General features: G+C 38.6%; 1 protein-coding gene across 1 annotated transcript in view; it reads left to right on the forward strand.

Annotated features, from left to right (window-relative positions):
* Nucleotides 1–4: 4 nt before the first annotated feature.
* The window catches only part of CIRSR (corepressor of RBPJ and splicing regulator), a 52,299-nt gene continuing 25,204 nt past the window's right edge, over nt 5–27,099 (forward strand). The window contains 7 exon segments of the mRNA XM_017856964.1: nt 5–174; nt 7,984–8,078; nt 14,064–14,137; nt 15,014–15,024; nt 15,113–15,177; nt 15,577–15,625; nt 16,779–16,896. Of these exon segments, the coding sequence (XP_017712453.1) occupies nt 103–174; nt 7,984–8,078; nt 14,064–14,137; nt 15,014–15,024; nt 15,113–15,177; nt 15,577–15,625; nt 16,779–16,896 (484 nt within the window). The 5' untranslated portion in view covers nt 5–102.

Below are 27,099 nucleotides of genomic sequence, written 5' to 3' on the forward strand. Positions count from 1 at the left end.
GAAGTTCCCCCTGCCGCTGGAAATGCAGTTCCGGTTAGGAGGCTGAGTTTGTTTACGTTACTTACAGATCTAGGTGCTGGTTTCCCTAGCTCCAGTTCCAAGATGGGGAAATCCTTCGCCAACTTCATGTGTAAGAAAGACTTTCATCCTGCCTCCAAATCCAACATCAAAAAAGTGAGTAAAGAGACCCGGGGAGGGATCAGGCCCACGGAGACTGCCTTCCCAGAGGTGCTGGAAGTGAAAGTGGTGATGTCTCTGAGGTCCGTAGGACAGCCCCTGCTTCTCTAGGCCTAAAGCCCGGATAGTCTCGCCTTTCTCTGCTGAGCAGCTCGCTGACGCAGCGGGTCCTCAGCGTTTATTCTGCAACAGCGAGGAGACCGGCAGCCTAGAGAATCTTTGTCGGCCGGAATGTAAATCCATAATACGTGAAGACTAATGTCAAAATTCCTTAGTACTTCCCTCAGTTGATTCTGGTTCTTTGTCTTTTCGGATCCCAGGGATCACGGCTTTTGCACTCTACTTTTCTGTACAAAGAAGTCTCCCCGTTTATTTAAGATAGATCTTTTAAAAATTTACCCAATAATCTAGTGTCTTTTTAATGACCTCGTTGAAGTTTAGTGTTTTACATAATTACAGGTCTACCAGGTGTAATACCTTGGTGTGAATATCATGGTAATGAAAAGCAGAAGAGTGAATTAGAAATCGGCTTTGGAGTCAAATCTGGATTCTAGTTATTCGAGCAGTCACTTTTAGCCTTAAGACCTTGCACAAAATATTGGTAGTATCTGACCCTCAGTCTCCTAATCTGTAAATTAACGATGATTGGCTTCATTGTGAGGATTAAGTGAAATAGTGGAGATAAAGGATTTGTAACAACGTAGGCATCTATCACTGTTCACTACAGAGAGGAGGTGCTCAATAAAATGTTGATTGTCCCTATATAGAAAGTTGTGAAAATAACTAAGCTTTTATTTGTTTTTAGAACGAGTTGAGGTGATGAGATATTGCTATATACTCTCACTTCTAGACCAGTGATTCTCAACTTTTTTTCACTGTTACGTTCCTAAGGAGCCTTATTAAACATTTTTTCTTAATAACTCCCCCATGAAATTTTAATAACACAGATACACCTTGAAAGCTCTTTGGTAATCATCCAGCTCCATCTCCTTATTTTATAAATGAGTAAACGAATTTGCCAAGAGTTACACAGCTAGTTAAATGTTGTACCAGAACTAGAATCTGGAACACCCGATTAACCTAGTGATTTTTTCCACCGCACCAGTTTTTGTTTGCGTGGTTGCAACTGTGGGAGGGAGAGGTTTCTTGTATTTGGTTGGCTCAATAACTGTTGACACCAAACACAGTCATTTCCTTTCTCTGCATACTCAGGGGGTCAGCTGTTGCTATTTTTACAAGAATGAAGAGATTAGATGGGATTCAGTTGCTTGCTTAGTTGCTGTTTATATTTAGAGACAAATATACCTGAGAAATCATAAATTTTTACTGGAACTTTTGACATTTAGCCTTATAAAAGTCATTGAATCAGCTTTCTTACAAGAAAAAAGAAATCCACGGAGAATAACTTTTGCAAATCCCCTATGAGAAATTCAGTAAAGCAGTTATAGGCTTAGAACCTACATTCTTCTCATCCATGTAAAGTGTTATGTAAAATGTACCAAATACTGTTGGCCTTTGTGATCTGTTTTATACCTTTCCCAGGATAGAGGAGAAGAATGAAATGTTTTTGATTAGCAGACCTTTCTAGATAGTTAACACTTTATGGGGAGAGGGGGTAACCTGTAACATTCTTAATTAACTAAGGATAGAGGAACTATATTAAATGAAGATAAATAGAAAAATGTATTCGGGTAGGAGGAAACTTTTGGAGATGATGGATATGTTTATAGTCTGGATTGTGGTGATGGTTTCTCAGGGATATACTTGTCACCAAACTCAGGCTGTATACATTAAATATGTACAACTTTTCATATGTCATACTCCAGTAAAGTTTGTTTGTTTGTTTGTTTTTAAGAAATAGAAGTGGAAGAAACAAAGGAGTTTGATCAAAGAGTGCAAAAGAGTTCCACCATGAAAATTTTAAGGGCCAGGTATGGTGGCTCATACCTATAATCCCAACACTTTGAGAGGCCAGGAATTCAAGAGCAACATGGGCAACAAAGTGATACCCCATCTATATTTAAAAAGAAAGAAAGAAAATTCTAATTGTAAAATTAAGCATGTTGGGTTTATTAAAGTCCAGTAGGTTCTTTTTTTCCTTGTTCGTTTTCAGTTTCCCAAGCTTACAAAGAGTCCGGTAGGTTTTAAGGTCTCATTTGTTCAGAAATAAGAGTGAATGCTATACATCTGCTGGTTACTCTTATATATTGTTATGTGCTGCCTCAGTCATTTATGTCACAGGATACACTGTTTTAGTTCAGCTGTTCTTTTTTTTTTCTTGATATTGCTAATGAAGGAAGCAGTTAATTTACATTGTGGTCCAAGCTCCTTATTTGTCTTCTTGTGAACTGGCAAACACTTTACAAACCGGCTATTGACAATAGCACCACTGTAAACTCCTTTTTTTGGTGAAACTCTCTCTTCTCTTAGCTGTAATAACTACTCTCTTCTAGTTTTCCCGCTCTATTAGTAGACTTCTTTTTCCATCAACTTCACTGGATCTTTATTTTTAGCCTGCTCCTAAAATATAAGTGTTCCCCAGAGTTTCATCCTTGGCCCACTTCTTGCTTCCTTAGTATGCTTGCCCCAAGCAATCACATCCAACTAGCCCGTTTTAACTAGCCTGTTTACTCATGACTCAAATCTGCAGTACCAGTTTTCTCTTCTTAACTTTGATGTGGCTCAAGACAGCTATCTACTAGACATTTGCGTCTTGATGTCCTATAGGCACCTCAAACTCAACATATCTGAAATGAAAGGTTTTTTACCCCAAATTTGCCCTTTTTATACTTGCTATCTCATATGGGTGGAAATATAGATAGTAAAGCAATCCTTCATCCTATTACCCAAACCAGAAGCTCAAGATTCATCCCTTTTCCCATCACTCCTTTATCTAGTCAATCACTGAATGCTATTGGTCTTACCTTCCAAATATCTCTTGAATCTATCTTTCCTCTCTGTCACTACTGCGTGTGTCTTAATTTAGACCTTCATCATCTTTCCCCTATATTGTTGCATTTCCTAAGGGGTTCCACTGCCTCCAATCTTGAATCCTCTCAAATCCATTCACTACCCAGCCATCAGAATAGTCATTTTTTATTTTAACAGCTCTGCTGAGGTAAATTTACATATCATATAAACACACATGTAAAATGTACAATTCAGTGGTTTTTAAAATATATTCATGGAGTTAAGTAATCATTACCACAAACAATTTTAGAACTTTGTCGTCACCCCACAAAGAAACCCCCGCCGGGCACAGTGGCTCATGCCTATAATCTCTGCATTTTGGGTGGGGCTGAGGCGGTTGGATCACCCGAGGTCAGGAATTCGAGACAGCCTGGCCATCATGATTAAACCCTGTCTCTTCTGAAAATACAAAAATTAGCTGGGTGTGGTGGCAGGCGCCTGTAATCCCAGCTACTCAGGAGGCTGAGGTAGGAGAATCACATGAACCCGGGAGGCAGAGGTTGCAGTGAGCCAAGATTGCGCCACTGCACTCCAGCCTGGGTGACAGAGTGATGACACTGTCTCAAAAAATAAAAAGAAACCCCCATACCTGTTAGTCACTCCCATTTCTCCTTAACTCTCCTCCCTCTCTGCAGCCCTAGGCAAGCACTAATTTACTTTCTGTTAGTGGATTTGCCTATTCTGGAAATTCATTTAAATGGAATCATGCGATCTGTGGTCTTCTGTGACTGGCTACTCTCACCATAATGTTTTTGAAGTTTATGCATGGTATGGCATGTATCAGCACTTTATTCCTTTTTATTGCTAAATAATATTCCATTGTATGGATGTAAGTTATTTTGATAGAATGGTCTTTTTTTAAAGCACAAATCTGATCTCTTTCAGCCCCTTATTAAAATATTACAGGATTGAGTCCAAGTAATCTCACTCCGTCTTTTTTCTCCTTCTCTCCCCTACTATTCTCCCACGTTAGATTGATTGATTGATTATTTGATTGGTTGATTGATTTTGAGATGGAGGCTCACTCTGTTGTCCAGGCTGGAGTGCAGTGACGCAGTCTCAGCTCACTGAAGCCTCCACCTCCTGGGCTCAGGTGATTCTCCTGCTTCAGCTTCCCGAGTAGCTGGGATTGCAAATACACACCACCATGCCTGGCTACTTTTTGTATTTTTAGTAGAGATGGGGTTTCACCATGTTGGCCAGGCTGGTCTCGAACTCCTGACTTAAAGTGATCTGCCCACCTCGGACCAACCTCAGATTTTATACATTAGTAATATTGAACTACTTACGTTCTATTTTGCCTCTTTGGGCCTTTGCCTGAGTCGTTCCCTCTGCCAGTAATATCTTGCCCTGTTCTTTTCCTTGGCAATGCCTTGATCCTTTTCAAAACCCTACCAAATGTGTGTGAAATTACCTGTGTATTGAGTTCTTGCGGCAAAGTTTTTAATAGCAAAATATTGGAAATTTCTTAAGTGCCCATTTATACAGTAGGAGGCTGCTTAAATAAATTACAAATTATGGTATAGCCCCACAATAGAAAAATATGCAACTTTACCACCCAAAAGAAGAAAGCATTTGTTTACTGATCTGTGTTAGTCTTGTATTAGTATTAGTCTGTTCGCATGCTGCTATGAAGAAATACCTGAGACTGGGTAATTTATAAGGAAAGAAGTTTAATTGACTCACAGTTCTGCAGGGCTGGAGATGCCTCAGGAAACTTAAAATCATGGCAGAAGGGGAAGCAAACACGTCTTTCTTCACGTGGTGGCAGCAAGGAAAAATGTTGAGCACAAGAGGAAAAGCTCCTTTTCTGATGGTTTTATCCATCAGATTTCATGAGAACTCACTCACTATCACGAAAACACCATGGAGGTAACTGCCCCTATGATTCAGTTACCTCCCATTGGGTCCCTGCCACGATACATGGGGATTATGGGAGCTACAATTCAAGATAAGATTTGGGTGGGGACACAGCCAAACCATATCATTCCACCCCAGCCCCTTCCAGATCTCATATCCTCACATTTCAGAACACAATCATGCCCTTCCAACAGTCCACCAAAGTCTTAACTCATTCCAGCATTAACTCAAAAGTCCGAAGTCTCATGTAAGACAAGGCAAGTCTCTTCCACCTATGAGCCTGTAAAATCAAAAGCAAGTTAGTGACTTCCTGGATACAACAGGAATACAGGCATTGGGTAAATACACCCATTCCCAGTGGAACAATTTGGACAAAACAAAGGTGCTACAAGCCCCATGCCAGTCCAAAATCCAATAGGGCAGTCAATAAACCTTAAAGTTCCAAAAGTATCTCCTTTGACTTCATGTCTCATATCCAGGGTGCGCTGATGTAAGAGCTAGGCTCCCACAGCCTTGGGCAGCTCTGCCCCTGTGGCTTTGCAGGGTATAGCCACCCTCCTGTATGCTTTCATGGGCTGGTGCTGAGTGTCTGTGGCTTTTCCAGGTACACGGTGCAAGTTGGTGGATCTACTATACTGGAGTCTGGAGGACAGTGGCCCTCTTCTCACAGCTCCACTAGATAGTACCTCAGTAGGGACTCTGTGTGAGGGCTTCGACCCCACATTTCCCTTCCCCACTGCCCTAGTAGAGGTTCTCCATGAGGGTTCCACCCCTGTAGCAAACATCTGCCTGGACATCCAGGTGTTTCCATACATCTTCTGAAATTTAGGCAGAGGTTCCCAAACCTCAGTTCTTGCCTTCTGCTTACCTGCAGGTCCAACATCACATGGAAGCTGCCAAGGTTTGGGGCTTGCATTCTCTGAAGCAATGGCCATAGCTGGAGTGGCTAGAATGCAGGGCACGAAGTCCAAAGGCTGTACACAGCAGGTGGGAGGCTGGACCCAGCCCAGGAAACCACTTTTTTCCTTCTCCTAGGCCTCCAGGCCTGTGATGGGAGGGGCTGCTGTGAAGGTCTCTGACATACCCTGAAGACATTTTCCTTTGTCTTCCTGATTAACGTTCAACTTCTCATTATTTATGCAAATTTCTGCAGCCGGCTTGAATTTCTCCCCAGAAAATAGGGTTTTGTTTTCTGTTGCATTGTCAGGCTGCAGAATTTCCAGAATTTTATGCTGTGCTTTCTCTTGAATGCTTTACTGCTTAGAAGTTTCTTCTACTGGATACCATAAATCATCTCTCTCAAGTTCAAAGTTCCACAGATCTCTGGGGCAGGGGCGAAATGCCACCAGTTCCTTTGCATAGCAAGAGTGACTTTTACTCCACTTCCGAAAAGGTTTCCCATCTCCATCTGAGACCACCTCATCCTGGACTTATCAGCATTTTGGTTAAAGCCATTCAACAAGTCTCTAGGAAGTTCCATACTTTCCCACATCTTCCTATTTTCTGAGCCCTCCAATTGTCTAGGAAATTCCAAAGTTTCCCACATTTTCCTGTTCCAACCTCTGCCTGTTACCTAATTCTAAAGTCACTTCCACATTTTCAGGTATCCTTTTAGCAGCACTCCACTCTACCTATACCAATTTACTATATTAGTCTATTCTCACTGCTGCTATGAAGAAATAACCAAGACTGAGTAATTTATAAAGGAAAGAGGTTTAATTGACTCATGGTTCTGCAGGGCTGGGGAGGCCTCAGGAAACTTACATTCATGGCAGAAGGGGAAGCAAACTTGTCCATCTTCACATGGTAGCAGCAAAGAGAAGTGCTAAGCAAGAGGAAAAACACCTTATAAAACCATCAGATCTTGTGAGAACTCACTCACTATCGTGAGAACAGCATGGAGTGTAACCGCCCCCATTATTCAATTACATCCCACCGGGTCCCTCCCATGACACATGGGGATTATGGGAACTACGATTCAAGATGAGATTTGGGTGGTGACACAGCCAAACAATATCACATCTCCATGGTATATAATTTTATTTCATACATATTTTGTGTGCATGTGTGTGTTTGCGTAAAGTATGTTACCATTTATATAAGAAGAATGTTGTATATGTTCTTTTGCATATACATGTATTAGAACATCTCAGAAGGATATGTAAGAAATGTGTAACATTACCTATGAATATAGTTAACGTAATTTAAACTATAAATACAGCTTTTAAAAACCGAAACTTGCCCAGTCCACCGTGACTTTCACCTGTAATCCCAGCACTTGGGGAGGCTGAGGCAGGCAGATTGCCTGACATCAGGAGTTCAAGACCAGCCTGGCCAACATAGCGAAACCCCTTCTCTACTAAAAATGCAAAAAAAATTAGTTTGGTGTGGTGGTAGGCTCCTGTAATCCCAGCTACCTCTGAGGCAGAGGCAGGAAAATCACTTGAACCTGGGAGGCAGAGGTTGCAGTTAGCCGAGATCGTGCCATTGCACTCCAGCCTGGGTGATAGCCAGAGTCCGTCTCAAAAATAAAAAGAACTCGTATCAAGGCACTTCCAATTTTTCAGGTGTTAATTTGTAATGATGTGATTACGGCCCAATTGGATTATGTTATAAACTTTCAGCCAAGCCTATCCAGCTCTTGGCCTGTGTGTGGCATGTGGCCCAGGACGGCTTTGAATGCCGCCCAACACAAATTTGTAAACTTTCTTAAAACATTATGAGATTTTTTGTCCTCTTTTTTTTTTTTTTTTTTTTTTTTTAGCTCATTGGCTATCGTTAGTGTATTTTGTGTGGCCCAAGACAATTCTTCTTCCACTGTGTATTGGTATGTTTTCTGTGGCCCAGGGAAGCCAAAAGATTGGGCACTCCTACTTTAAGCAATTGCATTTTATATTTTATTATACAAGAAAAGCAAACTTTGTTTAACAATTTAAATCCAACAATTTAATTTGCATTTTTACTTCACTAATCTAGGTATGGATGGCAGAACAGAAAATATCATATGATAAGAAGAAACAAGAAGAATTGATGCAGCAATATCTTAAAGAACAAGAATCATATGATAATAGGTAAGAAATTCTGTTATGCCAATATATCTAGAATTATCAATTTCATGGGAATAATTTCCTACCGAATGATATATTAAGTCAGCTTTTTGGGATGGAATACCCAACTATAGGATTCTTTTCTTTCCCTGAGGGCTGTCTCTTTTACTCTCATACCTGTAGATGGCCACTTTTTCCGGCTTTACCCATAATTCATGTAAAATATAGATTCATGTGACTCATATACAGTCTTCGGGCAAGTCTCAAATTAGGCAAAACTTAGAAGAACAATCATGGCTACACTTGAACTGCTGAGACCTCTTACATACTTATTTCTTTAACACACTCAAATGAGAAGATACCCAGGACACTTTCAAGAGGAAAAGTAAAGTGACTTTATTTGACATGCCTGTCATCGTTCTGTTAAAAGCTGTATTGTGGCTAGGGTTCTTAATTGGTGTCTTCCAACATGGTACCTGGCTTTAGCGATTGTGTTGTATATGCAGATTTAACACTGAAACTGGTTTCTCTTGGTTAATCAAGCAACTGAATAGTGGTGTTTTGGTAAATTGTCCATGAAGTTCAGTTTTCAATCAAAATACGGAATTTAGCAAAGTAATACTAAACTATTACTACTTTTTAAAATATAATATATTGAGAGGAAAGTTAAAGAAATAAAAGTTAAATAGCTTTCTCACTAATTTTATTTAATCTTTTAACTTTTATTGAGTACCTACTCCATGCATGGCAGTAAGTGGTATTATAGGGACCTATGAAACTGTGTGAAGTGTAGTTTCTCTCTACCCTTAAGAAACCCTAGTAAGAGATACATACATATAGTTCAAGGCCAAATATAATAACTGATATATTAAAAGCATACACTGCTTTTAAAAATACAGCATGTTAGTATAGGAAAGAATAATTCCATTTAGGATAACGAAAGACTTTATGGACGAGGTGACATTTAAGCTGAACTCTGAAGAATGATAAGGATTTAGATAGGTGGTTCTCAACTGAGCATCATTTTTTGCACACACCCCTCACCCCCCAACCCTGCCCAGGGAACATGTGGCAATGTTTGGAGACATTGTTTTGATAATGTTTTGATTGTCACAACTGTGGACTGGGCTGCTATCAACATCTAGTGGGTGAAGACTATGGATGCCGCAAAACAGCTTACAAAGCACAGGACAGCTCCATACAACAAAGAACTATCTAGTCCAAAATGTCAATAGCATCACTGTTTAAAAACCCTAATTTGGTTGGGCGCGGTGGCTCATGCCTAGCACTTTGGGAGGCCAAGGCGGGCAGATGACCTGAGTTCGGGAGTTCGATACGAGCCTGACCAACATGGAGAAACCCCATTTCTACTAAGAAATACAAAATTAGCCAAGTGTGGTAGTGCATGCCTGTAATCCCAGCTACTCGGGAGGCTGAGGCAGGAGAATCGCTTGAACCTGGGAGGCAGAAGTTACGGTGAGCCAAGATCACGCCATTGCACTCCAGCCTGGACAACAAGAGCAAAACTCCGTCTCAAATAAACAAACAAACAAAAAACCTAATTTTTATATTATTAATAGTAGAAACATATTGGAAAATGGAGAGGGTGTTCAGGAAACAATTGTTGAGTTAGAGGGATAGAAACAGACTGGAGGTGGAAAACTAGGTTTGAAACAGATCACAGTGTTCATGTTTATTCTTTATCTTAAAAAAAAGATACTATTTTCCCTTTTAATTAATATTTGAAGCCCTGCAAATACCCTGTTTCTCCTTGGACTTTTGCCTAATTTTGGTATTCATCAGTAGATCTTGCCTGCATCAATTATTTATTTCTGGGATGTTCTAATGGTTATTTTCTATTTCTATCATTCCTTCTACATTTATTAATTTGAATTCCTCTGTAAGGAAGAATTTCCCTTATCTAGTTATTTATTTTCTATCAATATGGACTCATGGCTGTTTATTTAATTCTTTGGATTATAATATAATACTATTGTTACTTATTTTCTTGCTCCAGTTGTTTCAGTTTGGGCCATTGAGAGCTTCGTTAGGTTGGCTCATATATCCATTTAACATGCACCAACCCTGTTTTTTTGTTTTTTTTTTTTTTAATGCTGCTTCTGGTCCCATGATATGGTCAGACTTGTCTTTTATTTTCCCTGATGCAACACTGGAATCAACCAGTTTTCCAAGGCACCCAGGTTCCTTTCATTGGTGAATGATACTTAGAAACCAGGATCTGAGCACTAAGTGTGTTCATTGCCACTAAGATGTTATTACTTCTAGGTTTGGTCATTTGAGTGCAAATTTGTGAGTAATTGGTCATTTGCCAGTAGGTCCCTATAATATCACTTATTGCTATGCATGGAGTAGGTACTCAATATTTCTTCCTCTTTGAAAAGTGCTGTTTTTGATAGCCAATTTCATTCTTCAGTAATCTGTTGTTTCTCTTTTAAGTTTTTACTGTCCTAGAGATTTCTTAATGTTTATTATATCAATCACTTTAGTCACTTTATACTTTTTTCCTAAGATGAAAAAAAGTTTTTTTGAGAGGAAGGTCTTGCTCTGTTGCCCAGGCTGGAGTGCAGTGGTGCAGTTGTATCACTGCAGCCTCAAACTTCTGGGTTCAAGTGATCCTCCCGCTTCAACTTCCTGAGTAGCTGGAACTACAGGCACACACCAAAACACCTGGCTGATTTTTTATTTTTTGTAGAGACAGGGTCTCTCACTCACTGTGTTGCTCAGTCTGATCTTGAACTCCTGGACTCAAGCAGTCCTCCCGCCTTGGCCTCCCAAAGTGCTGGGATTACAGGCATGAGCCACCACGCCCAGCTGAAAATCACATTTATTATTCTGTCTAGGTAAATACAAAGATTTATGGGATGTCAAAAAAACTATGTAAGTTTTAGTTGAGGTTAAAACAAAAATACCAATATTATACCCATACCTTTTACTTTATATACTTGTTGAATTTTGCATAAAGTGGGAAACAATCTTTTAGTTTGGGTTTTATTATTATTTTTGTTTCAATATAAATGAATTGGGCTGGGCACGATGGCTCATGCTTATAATCCCAACACTTTGGCAGGATTGCTTGAGTCCAGGAGTTTGAGACCAGCCTGGGCAACATAGTGAGACTGTCTCTAAAAAACAAAAAGAAACAAGGAAAGAAAGAGAGAGAAATAAATTAAAAAATGCACATATAAATGAAATTGTTTGTGGGTTTTTTGTAAAATACGTATTTTATAAAATTTACCATTTTAAGTGTGCAATTCAGTGTACCCTTAAATTCAGTGTGGTGAACCATCATCATTTCCAAAACTTTTTCACTATCTCCAACAGAAACTTTGAAACCATTAAACCATTAAAGAATAATTCCCTATTCCCCTTGGCCCGCAGCCCCTGGCAACCACCATTCTACTTTCTTTGTCTATGAATTTGCCTATTCTAAATACCTCATATAAATGGAATCATATATTTGTTCCTTTGTGTCTGGCTTGTTTCACTTAGCATAATGTGTCCAAGGTTCATATATATTGTAATATGTATCAGCACTGTATTCCTTTTGGTGGCTGAATAATTCTCCTTTGTATGTACATCCCACATTTTGTTTATCCATCTGTTTGAGTCTTGGGTTGCTTCCACCTTTTGGCTATTGTGAATAATGCTGCTATAAATGTTGGCATAGAAATACCTGGTCAAGTCCTTGTTTTTAGTTCCTTTGGGTATATACCTAGGAGTGTAATTGCTGGATCACATGGTAGGTTTATATTTAGCGTTTTGAGGAACCACGAAACTGGTTGTCACAGTGACTGCACCATTTTACATTTCCTACTAGTATATGGACTTGGGTTTCAGTTTCTCCATATCCTCTCTAACATTTGTTATCTTCCTTTTTTTTTTTCCAGAAGATAGACATCTAATAGGTGCAAGGTGATATCTCATTGTGATTTTGATTTGCATTTCCCTAATAACTAGTGATACTGAGCTTGGCTTTCAGTGTATTTGATTTTGATTTTATTTATTTATTTATTTATTTATTTATTTATTTATTTATTTGAGATGGAGTCTCACTCTATCGCCCAGCCTGGAGTGCAGTGGCGTGATCTTGGCTCACTCCAACCTCTGCCCCCCAGGTTCAAGCGATTCTCCTGCTTCAGCCTCCCGAGTAGCTGGGACTACAGGCGCCTGCCACCACGCTCAGCTAATTTTTGTAGTTTTAGTAGAGACATAGTTTCACTATGTTGGCCAAGCTGGTCTCGAACTCCTGACCTTAAGATCCACCTGCCTCAGCCTCCCACAGTGCTGGGATTACAGACGTGAGCCACTGCGCCGGGCTAATTTTGATATTTTTAATGATGTGAATTTAAGATATAACTTATACACCTGTTTAAAGGGTTTGTTGTTTTTAAGTATATTTAGACTTTTGGAGCCATCACTGTAATCTATTTTCAGAACATTTACATTATCCAAAAAAGAAATCTTCTACCTTTTAGCAGTCACTTCTCATTCCCCTGCCTTGTCCCCCTTCTACCTCTCAGTGCTGAGCAGCCACTAATTTCCTTGCTGTCTCTATAGATTTGTCTATTCTGGACATGTCCTATAAATTAGATCATATGTCATGTGGTCTTTCATGACTGGCTTCTTTCACATAGCGTAATGCTTTTGAAGTTGACCCTTGGTATTGCATATATCAGTATTTCAGTCCCTTTTATTGCTGAATATCAGTCTATCTATATCTACATCTATTGGATGTAGATCCCTGCGGCCTTTTGCTAATTTTTTACAGGTCTTTATAGAATCCAGTGGCTGTAAGGAGAGGAATTATAATCATGTCATATATCCTTTGTGATTGTCTTTTCCAAATATAAGGAAAAATTATGTTCACTCTTTAGCCTCCTTCTTTATTATTTTTACTTGGATCTTATGAATTAGAACTTTGACTCAACCAGTCATTCCATTCATTACAGAGCTTTTTGTTCTAAAAAACCTAGCGTATCTTTTTTTAAACAGAGCTCAAACAGGGAACTTTCAGTGTTAAAACAGAACTATAAATAATGTGATTTTTGTCATGCACCAGACACTGAGTCCATCATATTAATTGGCATGTGTAGACTTTTTTGCTGCTGCTGTTGTTTTTGAGACAGAGCCTGGCTCTGTCACCCAGGCTGGAATGCAGTGGCACGATCTCGGCTCACTGAAACTTTTGCCTCCCAGGTTCAAGTGATTCTCCTGCCTCAGCCTCCCGAGTAGCTGGGATTACAGGTACACACCACTACGCCTGGCTATTTTTTGTATTTTTGGTAGAGATGGGGTTTCTCCATGTTGACCAGGCTGGTCTCAAACTCCTGACCTCAGGTGATCCACTTGCTTTGGCCTCCCAGTGCGCTGGGATTACAAGTGTGAGCCACTGTGCCCAGCCATAGACTTTCTTTCAATTATTCTTTTTTCACTGGCCTCATGAAAGAATTTTATTTTCTCATTTACTGTGACTCTTACAAGCCCTGGTTGGATTTGACTTCCTAAAGAAATCCCAGAGAGACTCATTTTTTCCAAAACTGATCCCTTTGCCTTTTCTTTTTTTGCTGGGAAAAAACAAAACCATTTGATCCCTTACAATTAAGAAAAAGTGTTGGCATTATTTAACTTAATTGTAAATTTGTGATGGCATATGGGATTTCAAAGTTGTCATAATTTCCACAGCATTTCAGGGTTTGAGAAAATCCTGTAAGAAAATAACCATATTATTTTCCTCTTTTTTGTTAAGATGGCTAGGGTCTCTCAGGTAGTAAGAAAGTCTCAGAGCTTATAACCAGTTACTAAAGAGGCAGCACTGTTTAATTTCCATTCAGATGTAATCTAGTTAGTGGAGTAAAGTTTTGGAACTCTGTTCCTAACAAAAATATTTCATCTTAATTCCCTTAGGTTTTTTGGTGGGGAGTGGATTATTCTATAATTTTTTTTTTTTTGTCCTACATAAAATCGTTAACTTTGTCTTACTTCACTTAGATTGCTTATGGGAGATGAACGTGTAAAGAATGGCCTTAATTTCATGTATGAAGCCCCACCAGGAGCTAAAAAAGGTACTTACCTCCTTCCTTTTCTTTTTCTTTTCTTTTTTTTTTTTTGAGATGGAGTCTTGCCCTGTCATCCAGGCTGGAGTGCAGTGGTGCCATCTCGGCACACTACAACCTCCACCTCCTGGGTTCAAGCAGTTCTCCTGCCTCAGCCTCCCGGGTAGCTGGGATTACAAGAGCATGCCACCACACCCAGCTAATTTTTGTATCTTTAGTAGAGACAGAGTTTCACCATGTTGGCCAGGCTGGTCTTGAACTCCTGACCTCCTGATCCACTGGCCTCAGCCTCCCAAAGTGCTGGGATTATAAGCGTGAACTACCTCGCCTGGCCTCCTTCCTTTTCTTTTAAGTCTTGGATGTGTTTGCAGCTAAAGATTGAAAAGTACTATCTATGACAGATATTTTTTTAAAGTTGCTCTCCATCTTTTAAAATTGCTATTATCCTGTGAAGATAATAAAAACTATAATCATACAACAGAATAAATACTAAAAAAAATCTTTCTAATCTGGTAATATTTCGTAATGTGCTCTTGAGGAGGAAAAAAACTTTTATGTCCAAAGTACACTTATTCTTTCATAATTTGTATATGTATCTTTAGTCCTTCTTACTAAATATTTAATGCATTTGTAAATAAAAAACATAATATTCACTGTCAATGAACAGTAAAAGTTTAAAACTGTGAATTAACATGCTTATTAATTTTAATTTTGTACTTTATCCTGCAATGGTCTGAATTTTATCTTGTGAAAGAAGAAAAAAAGTCAAACCAATGAATTCTTATGTGACAATTAAATAACATGATATAGTGAATACAGTAGATTTTATATTGATGTTTTAACTTGTCTTACCTTTTTTCTTCCATATTTTGATATGCAATCAAGAAAACAAAGAGGTAAAGGACTATTTTCTGTGTCTGAATTTACTTGCAATTGATTGTGTTATATGGAAAAATTAAAAGAATTTTCAATGAATGTTTTTAGAAAGAAGAAACAGAAGGAGAGACCGAATACAAATTTGAATGGCAGAAAGGAGCCCCACGAGAAAAGTAAGGACTGGTTTACTTTTAAGACAAGATGTGTATCATTAAGTTTACATTTACTGATATCCCATTTTATGTTGCTTTTTCAGTCATTAGAGGAGGCAACTGATGTGAAAAGTTATTTTTAATGATTTTAATTAGCTGTCTTATTCAACTAATCTGCTTGATCATAGTCTTTTGTTTCATATACTTTTTCATTTTTTTAAAATCACAGATGATCAGACTAGACACATAATAACTAAATGGTGTTTGGAAATACTAGATAGATTTTACAGTTCTGTATTCTTACTGAAGTAATATATTTCATAATGTTCTTAGAACTGTAAAACTATTTTTCTGATTAACTGCTGTTTAATTTTTAAATTATTCTTAATATTGTGTTTGTACATTTCCTCTATTTAATAGATATGCGAAAGATGACATGAACATCAGAGATCAGCCCTTTGGTATTCAGGCAAGTAACATATTTTACTCTGTAAGAATAATTTTTATTTAATAAAAATATCTTTATATTGTTGTCTGAAAGGTGTTTAAGCTGAAAAGGGGCACTATGGTTTTGATTTGTATGAGATAATATAAGGAATAGAGGAGAAAACATAAAATGTAATAGGCTGATAAAAGACAGGAATCAGGCTGGGTGTGGTGGTTCATGCCTGTAATTTCAGCGCTTTGGGAGGCCGAGGTGGGCGGATCACGAGGTCAGGAGTTCGAGACCAGCCAGGCTGACATAGTGAAACCCTGTCTCTACTAAAAATACAAAAAATTAGCCTGCATGGTGGCAGGTGCCTGTAATCCCAGCTACTCGGGAGTCTGAGGCAGGAGAATCACTGGAACCCAGGAGGTGGAGGTTGCAATGAGCCGTGACTGCGCCACTGCACTCCAGCCTGGGCAATAGAGTGAGACTCTATCTCAAAAAACAAAAAAAAAGAGACAGGAATCAAACTTTTATAGTGAGAGCTACAATGATATTGGTCTCTGTAGTTTTTAAAAAATTTGGAGAATCAGCTCAATGTCAAGAAAAGATTTAAATCTATTATTGGTTTAGAATCAGGGCAGACTATCAGCAGAGGGCAAATCCTTGTTGTAAAGAAAGTTTTGTTGGAACACTGCTTTGCCTATTCATTTCCTTATTGGCTATGGCTGCTTTCCCACTACAGAAGCAGAGTTGAGTAGTTAGAATAGACAACATCTGTCCCAAAAAGCCTATAATAATATTTACTACATTTGGACCTTTACAGAAAATGTTTACCAGCTCTGGGTTTCAAAATTTGAAACTTTAAAGGTTAACTTATTAAAATGAGAGAATTTAAGCTTAATTTCTTCACATAATGACATAATTCTTTTGGTATTTTACCATTTCTTTTGGATGACATTATATTGCCACCAAGTGAGAGGTAAAAAGAAATGGGATTCAGCTTAGTTTCTAGGCAAAATTTATAGTGAAATATTTTAGTCTTTGTATTCAATTACCAAACATAGTTTGGAGTCTTTTCCCTGGAGATCTTTTAAAATGTAATTTAACTTAAATTCTATCAAGGAATGGGAATTTGAACATTGGTTAGATTCTTACATTTTCAGTAACCAAAATCACATTCATTATTTCTCAGGTTCGAAATGTGAGGTGCATTAAATGTCACAAATGGGGTCATGTCAACACAGATCGAGAATGTCCTTTGTTTGGTCTTTCTGGAATCAATGCAAGTTCGGTTCCTACTGATGGCTCAGGTAGGCACTAGACATGATTTGTTTCGGGAGAGGACAAACAAGGAAAGATAAAACAACATTTTTCTTTGCTCTTTCTGGGTATTGTTTTATTTGGGTTTGTGTGTGTGGTTTTATTTTGTTTGTTTGTTTATTTGTTTTGACTAAGACCATTCCCAAAATATGATTAATGGGAAAATCTGATCATATATGTTGAATTGCAATACTGTGTAATAGGATTAAGTTAAATTTTTCCAGCCAAAGGCCCTATGAACTAAATCTTAAAGTAAAATACATTAAACATAGTTTATCAGGCTAGTAGCCTAAAAATGGAAGGAAAAAATAGTTATTTCTCGTATTCATATCCTCCTGAATTATAAAAATAGACTGTACTGAAAGCCTCAGAAGCCATCTCTTTTAGTACAGAGGTAAAACAAAACTGAGTATGTTAAAATTGTTTTTTACTTAAAGTTCACTTACTGTCCTGCATATTACCGTCTATTTCAAAAAAATTGCTCTAATTTGGTTTAGATCATTTTGGTTCTTTTTCTAAAGAGATACTAAACTGAGAAGTTTTAACTTAAATTTATCAGTGCTTTGTTAGTATATTATTGAAACAGGCACAATAATCCAACTCTAGCTTGTAATAGATCATAATAGAAATAATCTGTTTAATCCTGTAACCTTAAGCAAGTCCTTTCACTTTTATGAATTTCAGCTCGTTATTTTAAAATAAGGATAATAGTATAACTCAGAGATTTTCTGCATTTTTAAAGCAGCTAGAGAACCATTTTTTTCTCTTTTAAGAAATCTTACATGAAACCTCAGTATACAGAACATATAAAAGCGGGGCTGCTCTATTGAAGCAGATGCTCTGGGCATGAAGCCCTGTCCTCTCAGGCCACCAAGGCCTGTGATGCACCTCCTTAGACTCCCTTTGGCTTTCACTGCTGCCTCAGTCTGACCCCAGGGTTTACCCTCAATCAACACACAATCTTTAGCCTCTATTCGATAGCTAGAGATTCTTCAGCAAGCTGATTCAGGCTATAGGATTCAAAGTGCCAGTTTTCCTATTAGGAGTTTAGGAATTTGAATGATAAGCTTGGTTTTTTTGTTTGTTTGTTTTTTGAGACCAAGTCTGGCTCTGTTGCCCAGACTGGAGTGCAGTGGCGCAATCTTGGCTCACTGCAACCTTCAGCTCCCGGGCTCAAGCTCTCTTCCCACCTCAGCCCCCCGAGTAGCTAGCTGAGACTGCCAACACACACCACCATGCCTGGCTAGTTTTTGTATTTTTTAATAGAGCTAGGGTTTTGCCATGTTGCCTAGGCTGGTCTCCAACTCCTGGGCTCAAAGTGATCCACCTGCCTCAGCCTCCCAAAGTACTGGGATTACAGACATGAGCCACCATGCCTGGCCAGTAACCACCTTTTAAGTAGAAGGAAGCTGCACAGTTTAAGTAGAAGGAAATTATTCGCTCAGTATTAATTAGGTGAGACAATACTGATAGGGACTTAGGTCTGGCAGTCTCTGACAAAAGAACATCCCACTGATACCACAGTACAGGTACCCTTAAAAACTTATATACCTAATGCCTCCTCCTCCCTTGCCCCCAGCTAACTAGTAGAAGAAGGGAGAAAGGCCTCAAAGGAAATAAAGCCCCAAAGGAAATGAAGTGGTGTATGTTATATACCTGTTGGCTCAAATATTTCTGACCACTTCTTTTTTAGTCACAGGGATTTTTTGTTATATCGAAGTACAACCTGTTTTCTGGAAGGGGTTGCATCTTATCTTTTCTTTCACTCGAACCTTATAGTGCCCCTACAACTGCATGACTCTTGGTTGACTTGGGACAGGCAGAAGTAGTAGTTGTCTTTATGCCTCAGCCTTGTCTAACTCTGATCCTGAGTAGCATAGACTCCAGACTTAGTGCTTTCTTTTAATAATCAATAGACTTGATTTCTCAAGTCTATATTAGAAAGTCTGCTAACAATCAAAAGAACTTGTGCTAACTGAATAGTTAACCTGTTTTTAAGAGTGTTGAAAACACGAAAACCTCAAAAAAACATGCCCACAATTATGTGAATTCAGATATAACAAAGCTGGTTATTGGCTCTTCTCCAGCCCCCCGTTTCTTTCTTTTTTTTTCTTCTGAGACAGAGTCTCGCTTTGCCGCCCAGGCTGGAGTGCAGTGGTGCGATCTTGGCTCACTGCAAGCTCCTCCTCCCAGATTCATGCCATTCTCCTGCCTCAGCCTCCCGAGTAGCTGGGACTACAGGTGTCCGCCACCATGCCCGGCTAATTTTTTGTATTTTTAGTAGAGACAGGGTTTCACTGTGTTAGCCAGGATGGTCTCGATCTCCTGACCTCATGATCTGCCTGCTTCGGCCTCCCAAACTGCTGGGATTACAGGCACGAGTCACCGTGCCCGGCCCTCCAGCCCTCCATTTCTATTCATTAACCTTATAATAACTCAGTCACCCAATCTATACAATTAACATTTTTGGAACCCTCTTATGGTGGGGTTTTACTGTGGTACTGTTCCTTAGTAAAATGAACTTTTTCAGGATCAAATTAATGAAGTAGAAAAAATGCTCAAGTATTTGGTTCCTATCAAGTTTTTAACATTTATGTAACCAGGCTTAAGAAGTCTTTCTCTATCTAAATGAATTGAGCACCTGGGTGGGAGAAGATGAGAAGCATTACCTTTGTGGAAACAGTATGGTTTCTCTGCATGAGGCTGATACCCCAATATATAAAATGTTCTTTCAGGGCTGGGCATGGTGGCTCATGCCTGTAATCCCAGCATGTTGAAAGGCCAAGGCAGGAGGATCACTTGAGTTCAGGAGTTTGAGACCAGCCTGGGCAACATGATGAAACCCCATCTCTACAAAAAATACAAAAAAATTTAGCTGGGCTTGGTGGTCTGCGCCTGTAGTCCCAGCTACTCGAGAGGCCAAGGCAGGAGGATCATTTGAGCCCAGAAGGTTGAGGCTGCAGTGAGCCAGGTTTGTACCATTGTGCTCCAGCCCAGGTGACAAAGCGAGACTCTGTCTCAAAAACAAAAGTGTTATTTCAAGTCAATATGAAAAAGATGAACACACAAACATGAAGGAGCAAAGGACCTAAAGATAGTTTACAAAAAGAGGAATTCAGATGACCATTAAACATGTGAGAATATTTTCAACAACATTAATAACCAAAGAAATGAAAACTAAAACAATATGTTACCTTTTTGCCTGTCAAACCTTAGTAAAGATTTTAAAAGGTATGCATCCAGTATTTTCACAAGTGTGGTAAAATGGACATTTTATTTTGTGTTTTGTTTTTCTTTGGGACAGGGTGTCATCCTGTTGCCCAGACTGGAGGGCAGTGATGCGGGCCTCAGCTCACTGCAACCTCTGCTTCCCAGGCTCAAGCAATCCCTACACCTCAGCCTCCTGAGTAGCTGGGACTACAGACGTAAGCCACCATGCCCAGCTAATTTTTGGTTTTTTTTGTAGAGATGGGGTTTCATCATGTTGCCCAGGCTGGTCTTGAACTCCTGAGCTCAAATGATCATCCCACCTCAGCCTCCCAAAGTGCTGGGATTACAGGTGTGAGACACTGCACCCAAACAAAATGAACATTTTAACCCTCTCTTGATAAATTAGAGGAACCTTTCTGGAAAGGTTATATATTTGCTGATGTATATCAAAAGCCTGAAAACATGCATACCTTTTACCTAGAAATTTGCCTTCCAGTAATTTATAATAAAAATGTGATAAGGCAGATTTTCAAAGAGTTATAGTAGTGAAAGATTGGCAGCAACCCTAAATGTTCATCAGTGGTTGGTAAAATAAACATGTTTATTCAATCATCATTTATGGAGCCCTTTTTCTGTGCCAGACCTTGTTCTAGGCTCTAGGAACACAATACCAAAACCTTTCATTATATTGGGAATGACACACAGTAAACTAATAAATAAGAAAATATCGGGTATTTATAAGTTCTGTGATGAATGTTTAATTGGATACTGTGATAAGAACTAAATGGGGCATTACTTCAGAAAAGTGGTCAGGAAGGGCTCGTCTAAGGAAGCAACATTAAGCTGAGACCTAAATGACAGGAAAGATGCTGGCATGGCATGCAAGACATGGGAAAAGAGCATTGAGTATCTTAGGCAAAAGGAATAACCTTTCATATAGAGAAAACCATCAGTTCTGAGAAGCCATGTACTTAGTGGTTAAGCACACAGACTGAGGAGCTGTGGAGCTACACAGATGCCTCATTTGCAGCCAGGTTTACAGCCAGGCATCTGTGTAGCTCCATACATAGCTAAGTGTTTGCTACTTAGTATCTGTGTAACTTTAGGCAAGCTGCTTAACATCTCTCTGCCTGCATTTGCTTAATTCTTAGAACTGAAGTTTTTTGCTTACTTTGTGAAATAATTGTATTTGCCAACTCTGTATTTGACATCTTGCACATCAGCCAGTAAGTTTTGTTTTTTGAACCCAAGCTCTCATAGAAGATACAGGCTCAACGCCTGATTTACAGTCTAATCAGACACATCAAATTAACATAGAGTAATCCCAGTTTACAACCTAGTCAGGAAAACAAAGTATGGTATTATGTAAGGCTCTATTTAATAGAGAGTAACTGAATTATGTAGCTAATAGAGGAGGTGGGACTAAAATGAGCTTTGAAGAATTAAAACTTAGGTAGAAAGAAAGGTTGACCAAAGAAGAAAGATTAGAAGAAAAACATAAGCACAGAAGATTTTAACTTGGATGACTTTAAATGATAGCAACAGACTTAAATGGCTCTCAAAAAGCTGGCCGAAAGGGTTTGGCCACTAATGCTGTAGCCAGTGTTTACTCAAACTTACCTAATGGAAAGGTTCACTTAAGTATTTTGTGTAAATGTTGGTTCCCAAGCCCCTGTTGCAGAGGGGCTGTTGAAGAAGAGTCCTGAGAGGAGGGAGAAGTCTGAGCATCTTACTCTCCAAGATGATGTTCATGATCTGAAAGTTTGGTGAAACTACTGTAAGCAAAATTAATGCCATGGAAGGCTGTGTGGGTGTGTGTTTTGCATGTAAGAAGAAACACACACACACACACACACACACACACACACACACACACACAACAGGGGGATAGTATTAAGGAAAAGGAAAGGTGATAATGCGTTGAAAGAGCTTTTTTTTTTTTTAAGGTGAGTGAAGACATTTTCAACATCATTTCTAATTTTTCACCATTGTAAACAGTCTAAATATCCAGCACTAGGGGAATGGCAAAGTAAACTGTTGATATCTTAAGTAAACTAAGTAATACAATTGAATCTATGCTATGATTCTAATATAAATCTGTGGGAATGTAAATTAGGACTGGAAGGAAACAAACATGAAAATAGTATGTTAATTAGGTGAAATTACAGATAATTTTATTTTATATTAAAATGTGTGATTAAAAGAAACTTAAAATTTAGGCTTTTCAAACATTGAATGTCACATGATTTTCTTCAGAAGGCTAATGTTTTCCTTTGTACTCCCATATTAAACTTATTTTCAGAATAATTGGAACAGCTAAAAAAAGCAGAGTTACTGGTGTGTTGTAAAGGCTATGTTCATGATGAGAAATAACTAGCAGACTGAATTAATTCTTTGCCTCAGTCTTTATAAAAGAAGATGTTAGGGAAATTTCCATTTCCAGTTTTTCCATTCAAACTGACATGGTATGAGAACAAATACTTGTAAATACATTGGATATTTTAATTTCTTAAATCTTGTATCTTAGAATATCTGAACTCTATGATAAAATTATGATTTAAAAAATCAGTAACTTTTACCATCTGTGATGCCACATAAAATGATGAAAGTTACTGATCTATTTCTTAGGCATCATCAAGGTTGAGAACCATCAGCTTAAACTGTATGTAAGAACAATTGACAATTTGGGAGCAAAGTACCTTTTTCTGTTTCTTTGTTTTACTTATTACAAAGTCATGAATCTACCCTAAGGAAATAATCATGGATATGTTCAAACATTTAGTCACAAAGGATTATGTATACAGTAAAAGAGAGGCTGGGCTCGGTGGCTCACACCTCTAATCCCAACAGGTGAGGGAGGCCGAGGCAGGCAAATCACCTGAGGTCAGGAGTTTGAGACCAGCCTGGACAACATTGAGAAACCCCGTCTCTACTAAAAAAATAAAAATTAGCTGGGCGTGCTGGTGTGCACCTGTAATCCCAGCTACTCAGGAGGCTGAGGCACGAGAATCGCTCAAACCTGGGAGGCAGAGGTTGCCGTGAGCCGAAGTTGTGCCACTGCACTCCATCCTGGACTACAGAGAAAAAAAATAAAGAACACCTAAATGTCTAATAAAATGATATTAAGTGAGTAATTATAGAATATTGTTACAATGGAATACTATCCCTTGTAGCTATTTTAAGTGATATGAAGATTTCTTAATGATATGGACGTTGTTTACAATCTCTGGTCAAATAAGAAAAGCAGGTTGTAAAACAGAGTAGTTACGTTTGTGTTTCTCTTTGTATCTTTAGGTAGACATGTAGACAGAGACAGATACTTTTAGAAAAAGGATTGGAAGGAGATAGACAATTATTAACAGTGGTTGTGTCTGGGCGGTAGGATTACTTGAGATTTTGGTTTCATCTTTTGGCTTACCTGTAATTCCATTAGTGAAGGTACATTGCATTTATAAGTTTTTTAAATGAACATTGTTTTAGAAGAATTAAAAACTGTACATAGAAGTAAGTTATTTAAAATTGAATTGCTCAATTAATGCCTTTAAAGTTTGACATAAATTTAGCAGTAGTAGTTAACTAAAGCAAATAGAAACTCTGAAAGATTTCTCAAAAACAAAATCAAAATTCTACTGTGTCAAATAGGAAAGCAAATAATAATGATGTTGTGTTCTGAATTTGAATGCAATGAAAAATAGACTGACCAATTTTCTAATCCACTTGCTGATTCAAGCTAAAAAAAAAAAAAGCCTTTTCATTAAAAAAAAAAAATCACCTATTGAATAATGTCTCACCAGTGAATAGAGATTATTTTTGCAATAAGGCAATTTCAGTGGATGTGGTTATCATGGGATAATCACACCCCTGGGGTACAGCCTTGTGTCTGTAATCTCTCAGGAGTGTAATTATTTCATGATAACCGCACCCCCTGGTGTTGCATTATTTCTATTATGAAATTCTTAGTTTAGTATATAAAGTAACTTACTTTGATCACTGGAAACTGCAAGGTGCTGTTAGAATGTTCCAGCTGTGAGGTTTACAGAGACCAGCTATAAGATTTACTTCTCCTTTACAAAGATAAATTAGGCAATCAAAATGCTTCTTTGGGCTAAAATTGTTTAGAATATCTTTTCTACTGATAAGATCATCTTAACTTTATAAGTTTTCATCCACTCCAGATACTCAAAATTATATATAAAACTTGTAAGCTTCAGTGCTGACTGAATTTTTGTAAAATATTTTTATACTAGAATACAATTAAATGGCCAGCCCACCTGGATTTTATCTATATTCTATAGCCCTTATTCTTATCATTGACTCTTAACATCTGTCAGCTACTTGTGTTTTTAATGTATATTGAAATTAAACATTTTTAAATCCACAGTGGGCTATATCAACAGCAAGTTTAACAACTTTTTTGAGCTGTAATTTGCATACCATACAATTTACCTATTTGAAGCATACAATTCAGTGGCCTTTAGTATATTCACAGAGTTATACATCCATCACCACAGTCAATTTTAGAATATTTTTGTTACCCAAGAAAGATATCCCTTAGCCCTCACCCTCTAGGCCCCAGCATCAGGCAACCACCTAATTTTTTTCTGTCTCTATAGATTTGCCTAGTCTGGACATTTTATACAAATAGAATCATATAATATGGGGTAAAGAATGTGCTTTTAATACCATTTTCTTTGCCTTTGAATTTCACAGTGTAATACAACTGAAACCACCGATACTTGCCCCACGTTCGTCCATGGAATGTGTTTTTCTTTTTTCTTCTTTTTTTTTGAGACAGAGTCTCGCTCTGTCGCCCAGGCTGGAGTGCAGTGGCGGGATCTCGGCTCACTGCAAGCTCCACCTCCTGGGTTCACACCATTCTTCCGCCTCAGCCTCCTGAGTAACTGGGACTACAGGCGCCTGCCACCACACCTGGCTAATATTTTTTTTTAGTAGAGACTGGGTTTCACTGTGTTAGCCAGGATGGTCTCCATCTCCTGACCTCGTGATTCGCCCGTCTCAGCTTCCTAAAGTGCTGGGATTACAGGCGTGAGCACTGCACCCAGCCCGTGGAATGTATTTTTCTATGATGCTTAAACATACACACAAAAGAATGCATAGCCTTATAATAATTAAAACTTCTAACCCCCAAGGGGATAAGAATTTGTGTATAGGTACCTATAAAGCAAATGAATGTAAGATTGTCACAATAAGTATAAAGCAAAATTCTATCAATTAAATAATTCTTTTCCCCAAGCAAACAAAGATTTTGCACATCTTTCCATGTTTGAATTGCAGATTTATTTCTTCAGGAAGCAAACAGGTAACACTAAACAGTCACTCTGGGCCAGGTGTGATGGCCCACGCCCATAGTCTCCTCACTTTGGGAGGCTGAGAGGGGAGGATACTTCAAGACCAGCATTTGAGACCAACCTTGGCAACACAGCAAGACCCTATTGCTACAGAAACTTTTTATAAATAAATCAACAGTTACTGTATAGGAAAACTAGACCTGGGGTTGCTGGGAGTGCTAGCTCTCCTTTAGCCTGCTTCTCAACCAGCCATTATGCCCACCATTGAACTCAGCTCTGCACCAGCAGTGATAGTGGATGAAGCAGCCCTGAAACTCTAATGCAGGCTTGCCTTGTTTGATCATGCTTCACTTTCTTGCCCTTTGCAGATGCTGTGTTACAAATTGAAGGCTTGTGGTAAGCCTGTGCTGAGCAAATCTATCAGCACCAGTTTTCCAACTGTATGTGCTTACTTTGTCTCTGGGTCACATTTTTGGTAATTATTGCAGTATTTCAAACTTTTATTATTATATCATTATGGTGGTCTGTGCTCAGTGATCTTTGACATTACTATTGTAATTGTTTTGAGACGCTGCAAACTGCACCTATAGAAGACGGCAAACTTAATGGATAAACGTTTTGTGTGTTCTGAATGCTCCACCCACTGCCTCTTCCCTCATCTCTCTCCCTTTCTTCAGGCCTCCCTGTTCTCTGAGACACAATGATACTGAACTTAGGCAATTAACCCTACAATGGCCTCTACGTGTTCAAATGAAAGGAAGAATCTCACATCTCTCACTTTAATCAAAAGCTAGATATGATTAAGCTTAATAAGGAAAGCATATTGAAAGCTGAGATGGGTAGAAAGGTAAGCCTCCTACACCAGTTAGCTAACTTGTGAATGCAAAGGGAAAGTTCTTGAAGGAAGTCAAAAGTGCTACTCCAATGAACACACAAATGAGAAAAAAGTGAAACAGCCTTACTGCTGATACGGAGAAAAATTTAGTAATCTGGATAGAAGATCGAACCATCCACAACATTCCCTTAAGCCAAAGCAAGGCCCCAAACTCTCTTCAACTCTGTGAAGGCTAATAGAGGTGAGGAAGCTGCAGAAGAAAAGTTGGAAGCTAGCAGAAATTGGTTCATAAGGTTTAAGGGAAGAAGCCACAACCCTAACAAAACTGCAAGGTGAAGCAGCAAATGCTGGTGTAGAAGCTGCAGCAGGTTCTCCAGAAAATATAGCTAAGATAATTGATGACGGTAGTTACACTAAACAACAGATTTTCAATGTAGATAAAACAGCCTTCTGTTGGAAAAAGATGCCATCTACGACTTTCATAGCTAGCAAAGAGAAGTCAGTACCTGGCTTCAAAGCTTGAAAGGACAAGCTGACTCCCTTGTTAGAGGCTAATGTAGCTGGTAATTTATGAAGCCAATGTTCATTTATCATTCTGAAAATTCTAGGGCCCTTAAAAATTATGCTAAATCTACTTTGCATGTGCTCTGTAAATGGAAGAACAAAGTCTAGATGACAGCACATCTGTTTACAGCATGATTTACTGAAGATTTTAAGCCCATTGTTGAGAATTGCTGCTCAGGAAAAAAGATGCCTTTTAAAATCTTACTGCTTATTTACTATGCACCTAGTGACCCAAGACTCTAGGGACAAAGGCCAGCCAAATTACTTATTACACA

Source organism: Rhinopithecus bieti, unplaced genomic scaffold (genome assembly GCF_001698545.2).
Source record: "Rhinopithecus bieti isolate Rb0 unplaced genomic scaffold, ASM169854v2 scaffold_43749, whole genome shotgun sequence".
Classification (NCBI taxonomy): Eukaryota; Metazoa; Chordata; class Mammalia; order Primates; family Cercopithecidae; genus Rhinopithecus; species Rhinopithecus bieti.